This window comes from Manacus candei, unplaced genomic scaffold (genome assembly GCF_025592945.1).
Source record: "Manacus candei isolate 608988 ecotype Guabito, Panama unplaced genomic scaffold, ASM2559294v1 h1tg000187l, whole genome shotgun sequence".
In the NCBI taxonomy this organism is placed as follows: domain Eukaryota; kingdom Metazoa; phylum Chordata; class Aves; order Passeriformes; family Pipridae; genus Manacus; species Manacus candei.
Window position 1 is genome coordinate 35204 of NW_026138235.1, and position 9660 is coordinate 44863.

General features: G+C 63.7%; 1 protein-coding gene across 1 annotated transcript; it reads right to left on the reverse strand.

The window, feature by feature from the left end:
• Positions 1–8451: 8451 nt before the first annotated feature.
• On the reverse strand, positions 8452–9438 carry NEUROD4 (neuronal differentiation 4). The gene has a single exon (XM_051774124.1). The coding sequence runs from the start codon at positions 9436–9438 to the stop codon at positions 8452–8454; it is 987 nt and encodes a 328-aa protein (XP_051630084.1).
• Between the last annotated feature and the right edge of the window lie 222 nt (positions 9439–9660).

Genomic DNA, 9660 nt, shown 5'->3' on the forward strand with positions numbered 1-9660 from the left:
CTCTGGGATGTTCCCCCAAAGTCTGGGAATGCTCCGGGATGTCCCCCCAAAGACCAGGAATGCTCTGGGATGTCCCCCCAAAGTCTGGGAATGCTCCGGGATGTTCCCCCCAGAGGCCGGGAATGCTCTGGGATGTCCCCCAAAGACCAGGAATGCTCTGGGATGTCCCCCAAAGACCAGGAATGCTCTGGGATGTTCCCCCAAAGGCCGGGAATGCTCTGGGATGTCCCCCAAAGACCAGGAATGCTCCGGGATGGTCCCCCAAAGGCCGGGAATGCTCTGGGATGTCCCCCAAAGTCTGGGAATGTTCTGGCTCCGGCAGTGCCAGCGGAGCAGATGCCGGGGGAGCCTCTCCCTAATCCCTGCCCGGCTTTGCCAAGGGATTGGAAGGAGGGGGATTTGTGGGATTCCCCACCCCCAGGAGCCCCTGCCAGCCCCAGGATGTGCCGGGGGGACCCTCCATCCCCCGGGTTTCCACCTCTCCCGGGTTTCCACCCCGTGGAACATCCCAGGGGATGTGTGTGTGTGTGTGTGGTGTCTCCTGGAGCCACATTCCAAGGATTTGGGTGGGCAAAGACACCCGGACACAGCTCTGGGGTTTGGGGGGATCAGAGGGTCCCAGAAGGGTTTGGGTGGGGAGGGATCTTAAAGATCATCCCATTCCAGGGGCAGGGACACCTCCCGCTATCCCGGGTCGCTCCAAGCCCCGTCCAAGCTGGATTTGGGCACTTCCAGGGGTGGGGCAGCCACGGATTCTCCGGGCAACCTGTGCCAGGGTCCAGGGTGGTGGAGGAGGATGGAGGGAGGGATGGAGGGAGGGATGGAAGGAAGGAAGGACACATGGATGGATGGATGGATGGATAGAGGGGTGGAAGGATGGATGGATGGAAGGATGGAAGTACGGATGGAAGGAGAGATGGAAGGATGGAGGGATGGAGGGAAGGATGGATGGATGGATAGATGGAAGGATGGAAGGACACATGGAAGGATGGATGGAAGAATGGATGGAAGGACAGATGGATGGATGGATGGATGGATGGATGGAAGAATGGATGGAAGGATGGATGGAAGGACAGAAGGATGGATGGATGGATGGAAGAATGGATGGAGGGAAGGACGGAAGGATGGATGGAAGGACAGAAGGATGGATGGATAAAAGGATGGATGGGAGGATGGAAGGACAGATGGAAGGACAGAAGGATGGACGGATAAAAGGCTGGATGACGGGTGCAGGACACTGCAGGGACACAAACCCTCCCCCAGGATCCCCCCCCAGGAGCAGCACCTCGTCCTGATGGAGACACCAAACCCACCCCAAAGGCCCCAAACCCCCCAAAAACGGGGGGTTGCCCCCACCTGGGCACAGGCCTGGTCCATCCCTCAGTGTCCCTCCTGGCACATCCCGCTTTTCCAGGGTCACCGTGGTGCCCTGTGGGCCCTGCTGGGACCACTCGGAGCTCCCCCCCCTCCCCCTGGGGCAGGAGGAAAGTGAGTTGCCAAAATCTGCTGCCCCCGAGGGGGGAAAAGACGATTAACCGGGGAATCAGCGGTCTGATGTTCCGGCTTAGTGGGAAAATCCTCGTGGATTCCCGAGCCGGGCACATCCAGGGGCTCAGTGGCTCCCGGCGTGATCAGATTATCAGGCAAATATGGGAATTACAGCTTTTAAAGCCGGGCTTTAGAGGGGCTTAGCAATTATCCAGCCCTGGGCACCCCCACCCCCGCCGGGGAATCCAGGCCGAGCCGGGGCCGGGACCCCTCGGAGTTGGAGCTGCTCCCAGCCGGGGGTTTTCCTGGAGAAAACATTCCCAGTTGTGGCTGCCCCATCCTTGGGAGCGTCCAAGGACAGGGTGGAGTGACCTGGGATAGCGGGAGGTGTCCCTGCCTCTGGATCTGGATGGTCCCTTCCAACCCCATCCCATGATTCTCATCAGAGCTGGGAACAACCCCAGCCGGGGGTTTTCCAGGGGCAAACATTCCCAGCCGTGGCTGCCCCATCCCTGGGAGTGTCCAAGGACAGGGTGGAGTGACCTGGGATAGCGGGAGGTGTCCCTGGATCTGAATCTGGGTGGTCCCTTCCAACCCCATTCCATGATCCCATCAGAGCTGGGAACAACCCCAGCCGGGGGTTTTTCCAGGAGCAAACATTCCCAGGAGTCCCTTTCCATGGCTGTGTGTCCAAGCAGGGCCATGGGAATGCCGTGGGTGGGGTGGGAGGTGAAGGAGGTTGTTCCCAGCTCTGATGGGATCATGGAATCATGGGATGGGGTTGGAAGGGACCATCCAGATCCAGGGGCAGGGACACCTCCCGCTGTCCCAGGTTGCTCCCAGGGATGGGGCAGCTCTGGGTCCTCCGGGAAATCCATCCCAGGGAATCCCCACCCTCGCAGGGAGGAATCCTTCCCGTTCCTCGGGCGGCTTTTCCCTTCCACTATCCCTAAAAAAAAAAAGAGTCCCGGTGTTTGAGCAGCTCTCCCGGGGATGGGGGGGCCAGAGGGGGGGTCTCTCATCCAAGAGATGGAGATGGAAAACCTGGTGGCCTCAAAGCTGAGCTTTGGGATCCCACCCCAGGCCCGGAGCCGCATCCAGAGCCGGGAATGTTCTCCCGGGAATCCGAGACAACCGACCCTGGGAGACCGCCGGGAGCTGCTCCAGCCCCCGGGTCCTCCTTCCTTCCCCCTCTCCAACCTTCACTTCTGTGCCCAGGAGGGCTCTGCTTGGCCCAGGTGCTAATTAGTCACTAATTAATGGATAAATAAATAAATACATAGATATATATAGACATAAATACAGGGTATATATAAATGCAAGGTATAAATAAATACACATATAAAAATATAACATATAAATACATAAATTTAATTAATTAATTAGTAATTAATTAATTATACATTAATTAGAGTGCAGCCGATGGACCCCCGGCTCAGCTCCGGGGGGGTTCAGCACCAGGGGGTTCAGTTCTGGGGGGCTCAGCTCCGGGGAGGGGGGACCCCTGGGAGGGGGCTGGGGGGGCTGTGGGGTGGAGGGGGACCCGGGACCCCCACCCGGGACCCCACCCGGGACCCCCCTTGCCAGTTCTCAGCCCCGGGCGGTGCCCACCCCCAGGGTCACGAGGGTGTCCCCCCCCCGTCCCGTCCCCCCCCCCCCGCGGTGTCGGGGGCCAGCTGTGCCCTCGCCGCGCTCGCCCACCCCTGGCACGGCCCGGGCTGCTGGAAGGGGCGATTCCCGGCTGGCACCGCACATCGCCCGGGGGGCCTGGCACCGAGGGGGCTTTGGCCACCGGCCAGCGAGGGGGGCCGGGGGGGCACGGGTGGACCCTCGGGGGGCGCTGGGGGGGCACGGCTGGACCCTGGGGGGGGGCTGGGGGGGCACGGCTGGACCCTCGGGGGGGGCTGGGGGGGCACGGTTGGACCCTCGGGGGGGCTGGAGGGGCACGGCTGGACCCTCGGGGGGGCTGGGGGGGCACGGCTGGACCCTCGGGGGGGGCTGGGGGGGCACGGCTGGACCCTCGGCGGCCGCTGAACCCCCCCCCAGTGCTCCCAGAGCGGCCCCGGGGGGAGAGAGGGACTGGGGAGGGGGTCGGGGTGCCCGGCTGGGAGGGAGCTGGGGGGTCTGGGGGGGTGTCACAGCCCGGGGGGTGTCACAGCCCGGGGGGGTGTCACAGCCCGGGGTTTCTTGTCCCTGCTTGGGGGGGGAGTGTTTTGGACGCGTTGTTGGGATGGGAGGGGTGTCCCCACCCCCAGAGACCCCCGGGGAGGGGCGGGGTGAGACCCCCGGGAGGGGCATCCCTGGGAAATGCAATCCAGGCGGGTCCATGCCCGGGTGGGCACATCCCTGAACAGGTCCATCCCAGATCCTTCCATCCCAGGGCAGGTCCATCCCAAATCCTTCCATCCCAGGCAGGTCCATCCCAAATCCTTCCATCCCAGGCAGGTCCATCCCAGCTCGTTCCACCTCCAGGTCGCTCCATCCCCACCTCTCTCCATCCCAGATCTCTCCATCCCATCCCACCCTCTCCCATCCCATCCCATAAATCCCATCCCATCCCCTCCCCTCCCCTCCCCTCCCATCCCATCCCATCCCATCCCATCCCACCCTCTCCCATCCCATCCCATAAATCCCATCCCATCCCACCCTCTCCCATCCCATCCCATAAATCCCATCCCACCCCACCCTCTCCATCCCATCCCATAAATCCCATCCCCTCCCCTCCCCTCCCATCCCATAAATCCCATCCCACCCTCTCCCATCCCATCCCATCCCACTAATCCCATCCCATCCCCTCCCATCCCACCCCCTCCCCTCTTTCCCGGGGGGACACTCGAGGTTCCCCTTCCCCTCCCTCCCCTCCCTCCCTGCCCGGGCCGTGCCCCCGCTCTCATCGCCTGCCCTCGGCAGCTGCGGGAGCCCCGGGAGAGCCCCCGGGAGAGCCCCCAGAGAGCCCCCCCTCTGCTCCCCCCGTCCCGGAGCCCCCGGAGAGCCCCCGGAGAGCCCCCCCGAGCCGGGCACAGCTTGCGGGGGCTCCCCCGGGCCGCGGAGCAGCCGGCGCGGGGCCGGGGGACGGGCGGGACGCGCTGAGCTGTGCAGGGCACGTGGAGCGGGGGGTCCCCACGCGAGGGGCCGGGGGGGGGGCATCGCCAGACGCTGCGTTTGGGGGGTTTTGGGGCCGCAGCTGGGAAGGGAGGACTCGGGGGGTGCTGCGGGGGTCGGGACGCGCGGGGAGGGGGGGTGGTGGAGTGGGGTGAAGTCAGGACGTGGGCACGGAGTGTCCCTGCACGGAGAGGGCAGGTGGTGTCCCTGTGTCCTGCGTGGAGCCGGGGGGACATGTCCCTGTGTCCCCGTGTCCCTGTGTCCTGTGTGGAGCAGGAGGGACATGTCCCTGTGTCCCTGTGTCCCTGCACGGAGAGGGCAGGACGTGTCCCTGTGTCCTGCGTGGAGCAGGAGGGACATGTCCCTGTGTCCCTGTGTCCCTGTGTCCCTGTGTCCCTGCACGGAGAGGGCAGGACGTGTCCCTGTGTCCTGCGTGGAGAGACAGGGGACACGTCCCTGTGTCCCTGTGTCCCTGTGTCCTGTGTGGAGCAGGAGGGACATGTCCCTGTGTCCCTGTGTCCCTGTGTCCCTGTGTCCCTGTGTCCCTGCATGGATTGGGCAGGACGTGTCCCTGTGTCCTGCGTGGGGCAGGAGGGACATGTCCCTGTGTCCCCCATGGAGCAGGACATCCCCCCAGATCCCCCCCAGCGCTGTGCTGGACCCCCTGTCCTGACACCCCAATTCCCCCAAATCCCCCCAAAATCCCCCCAGGGCTGTGCTGGACCCCCTGTCCTGACACCCCAAATCCCCCCAAATCCTCCCAGGGCTGTGCTGGACCCCCTGTCCTGACACCCCAAATCCCCCCAAATCCCCCCAAATCCCCCCAGGGCTGTGCTGGACCCCCTGTCTTGACACCCCAAATCCCCCCAAATCCCCCCAGGGCTGTGCTGGACCCCCTGTCCTGACACCCCAATTCCCCCAAATCCCCCCAAATTCCCCCAAGGCTGTGCTGGACCCCCTCTCCTGACACCCTAAATCCCCAAAATCCCCCCAGGGCTGTGCTGGACCCCCTGTCCTGACACCCCAAGTCCCCCCAGCACCCCAAGGAGCCCAGTTCTGGGATCAGGGATCCCAGTTGGACCCCCTGTATCCATCACACCCCCCCCCCCCCAAAAATGAGACAACGGCCCCGGGGGCAAACCTGCTTGAAACGAGACCACGACTTTATTTGAGCTAAAAACCTCCAATTCTGCTTTTTTTTTTTTTATTTTTAAACTTTTTTTTTTTTTTTTACAAAAGGATAAAACATTTTCAGTACAAAAGGGAAGAAACCCCCCAGGACTCGGGGGGGGGGGGTGTGGGAATTGGGCAGGGACCCCTCCCCTGGAGCTCAAATCACCTCCAAATTCCCCAACTCTGTACAAAAAAAAACGGGGACATCAAAAATAGTCGCCTGGTATTTTCTCGGGAGCCAAAAATCATCGTTGCATAGCCTGGAAAATAATTATTGCTCGTCTCGAGATCCGAGGAGGAGTCGGGAGCTGGGGGAGTGGGGGGGGTAAATCCATGAAATGGCCTTTAAATATCGGAATTGGACGTTAAATACGTAAATAATCGGGTTTATCACCAGAAAAAAAAAATACAAAAATAAATAAAATTAAGTCGCGAGGGGAAGGGAGGGAAATAAATTAAATAAATAACGGCTAATAAATAATCCTGGAGCACCAGCACGGCAAAAAAAAAACCCCACACGTCTCCACGAAGCTAATTCCCAACTACGGGCGCGGGAGTCGGCCGGGAAAACCCGGGAGGTTCTTGGAGCACATTCCGGTAAATTCGACCCCTCAGACACGGCGGATGAGAAATAACCCGGGGGTTAAGACACGCTCTTGGGGCAGGAGGAGGCAGGACGCGGGTGGGGAGCCGGGAGGAGACGGGGAAGGGGGAAGGGGAAGGGCCACGGAAGGTCCCAGATCCCGTTGGGATGCTGGGAGGGATGAACAGCCCCATCCTGAGGGTCCAGTGGTTCCTCTTCCCATTGGGATTTTGGGAGGGATGAAGGGCCCCATCCCGAGGGTCCAGTGGTTCCTGTTCCCGTTGGGATGCTGGGAGGGATGAACGGCCCCATCCTAAGATTCCAGCGGCTTCTCTTCCCGTTGGGACTCTGGGAGGGATGAACAGCCCCATCCTGAGGGTCCAGCAGCTCCTCTTCCCGTTGGGATGCTGGGAGGGATGAAGGGCCCCATCCTGAGGGTCCAGCAGCTCCTCTTCCCATTGGGATGCTGGGAGGAATGAAGGACCCCATCCCGAGATTCCAGCGGCTCCTCTTCCCATTGGGATGCTGGGAGGGATGAAGGGTCCCATCCCGAGGGTCCAGCTGCTCCTCTTCCCGTTGGGATGCTGGGAGGGATGAAGGGCCCCATCCCAAGGTCCAGTGGTTCCTGTTCCCGTTGGGATGCTGGGAGGCATGAACAGCCCCATCCTGAGGTTCCAGCAGCTCCTTTTCCCGTTGGAACTCTGGGAGGGATGAAGGGCCCCATCCCGAGGGTCCAGATCCGAGCGCCGGCGATCCCGGGGGTTGGAGGTCACGGGTGAGGGTCAGGGTGGGTTGGGGAGCAGGAGGAGGGCGGTGGAGGGGCCGGCACGGGGGAGCTCCGAGCCTGGAGGGACCTGGGTGGGGGATCCCCGTCCCTGGGTGTCTCTGGGTGATGGATCGATGCCCCTGGAGGATGGACCAGGATGTCCCTGCAGGATGGACCATTCCATCCCTGGACAACGGACCAGGATGTCCCTGCAGGATGGACCATTCCATCCCTGGACAACGGACCAGGATGTCCCTGGAAGAGGGACCATTCCATCCCTGGACAATGGATCAGGATGCCCCTGGAGGATGGACCATGACACCTCTGGAGGATGGACCTCGGCATCCCTGGGGGATGGACCTCGGCATTCCTGGAGGATGGATCATGGTTGGTGGACCAGCATCCCTGGAAGATGGACCAAGCCATCTGTAGCTGAGGGACCACGGCATTCCTGGATCATGGATTGTGACGTCCCTGGATGAGGGACCACGGCATTCCTGGACCATGGATTGTGACGTCCCTGGATGATGGATCCCTGTCCCTGGACGATGGAACCCCAGCACCCCTGGATGGTGAACCCCCATCCCTGGATGAGGGACCTCCATCCCTGCTGGTCCTCTGCCAAGTGTCCAGCTCCTCCCCAGCTCCCTCCCAGCTCTGCCAGCCCACCTGGACATGGCTGGACTGGGAATACCACAGTCCCACCGGGGCATGAGGGAGGGGAACGGGTCACCCCCCCAGGAGGGGCACGAGGGGCAGGACAGAGTCGTGTCCCCAATCCCACCCCCCAGGAGGGGCAGGAGGGGCAGGACAGAGTCGTGTCCCCAATCCCACCCCCCAGGAAGGGCAGGACAGAGCCGTGTCCCCAGTCCCACCCCCCAGGAGGGGCAGGAGGGGCAGGACAGAGCCGTGTCTCCAATCCCACCCCCCAGGAGGGGCAGGACAGAGCCGTGTCCCCAATCCCACCCCCAGGAGGGGCAGGAGGGGCAGGACAGAGCTGTGTCCCCTCATCCCACCGCCCCGGGGAGGGAGGAAGAGGAGCCGCAGCCTCCGGGCAGGGGATGACCCAAGCCCTGGAGAGCACCCGGCGGGACGCCCTGGAGGGTTTCAGGAGCAGCTCCGGGGGAGGTGCCGGCCGGGGTTTGGCCGCCGGGAAGGTTCACGGAGCTCCTGAGGACAGCGGGGACACCGGAGGGGTGGCACCGGGGCGGGGGGACCCGCTGACCCTCCACAGAACTGCTCGGGGTGGGGGGGGCCCTCACCCCACCCCGCCCCTCTCCGGGGCCGCGTCCATCCTGGAAACGCTCCAAACCTCAGGAATGGGGGTCCGGAGCGGGGGCTACTCGTTGAAGATGGTGCTGAGCTGGGGCCCGGCCGCGTGGGGCGGGAAGGGCTCGTAGCCCACGTCCAGCGGGATCTCGTAGCGCGGCACCGCGCCCTGGAAGGGGGGGCCGTGCCCGTGGGCCCCGGGCAGGCCCACCCCGGGGTAGTGGGCCAGGAAGCCGTAGGGTTTCTCCAGCTCCGGGGACCCGTCCTGCTTCAGGGAGAAGTTGCCGCTGATGCTCAGCGGCGGCGTCAGGGGCCCCTCGTAGGGCGGGGGGGAGCAGTCGGGGGGGTGAGCCCCGAACGGAGCCTCCCCCAGGCCCTTGAAGGCCGGGGGGGGCTTGAGGTGCAGCACGTGGGTCTCCAGGGAGCCGTAGGGGGGGCTGGGCAGCCCCGGCGACTGGTAGCTGAAGGGGTGGCCGCTCAGGGCCGCCTCGCAGGCCGCGGGTTTCTCCTCGTGCTTCTCCAGGAGCAGCGCCTGCGGGCCCAGCTGCAGGCACCCGGCCACCAGGTTGCTGGTGGGCTGCGACAGCCCCTTGCAGAGCGTCTCCACGAAGCTCTTGCCCTCCGGCGTCTGCCCCGTCTCCAGCACCTCGGACAGGGCCCAGATGTAGTTGCGGGCGAGCCGCAGCGTCTCGATCTTGGACAGTTTCTGGGTCTTGGAGTAGCAGGGCATGACCCTGCGCAGGTTGTCCAGGGCGTCGTTCAGGCCGTGCATCCTCGTGCGCTCGCGGGCGTTCGCCTTCACCCGCCGCGCCCGGAACCGCTCCAGCCGCGCCTTCGTCATCTTCTTCTTCTTCGGGCCCCTCCTCTTGGGCTTCTCGCCGCCGGCCGCCTCCTCCTCCTCCTCCTCCTCCTCCTCCTCCTCCTCCTCCTCCTCCTCTTCCTCCTCCTCCCGGCTCAGCCCCGGCCCCGGCCCGAAGGCTCCGGCCCCGTCCTCGTCCCTCGGCTCGGCTTTGGGGCCCGGCTCGTCCGCCCAGGGGGGACTCACCAGCTCCGCCATCCCCTCGGCCCCGGAGAAGGTCTCGCCGGTCCCCGAGCTCTGCAACCGAGGGGACAAGGAGGTGGGAAGGAATTCCGGCAGGAAAGGGGCTCGACGTGCGGAGAAAATCGTCTCCCGGCTTCCTGCCCGCCCTCGGCACCTAAAATATCTATTTATTTACCCATCTCTTGAGAGAATCGTCTCCCAGGGACCCCACCATCTCCCTGCCCACTCCTGGTACCC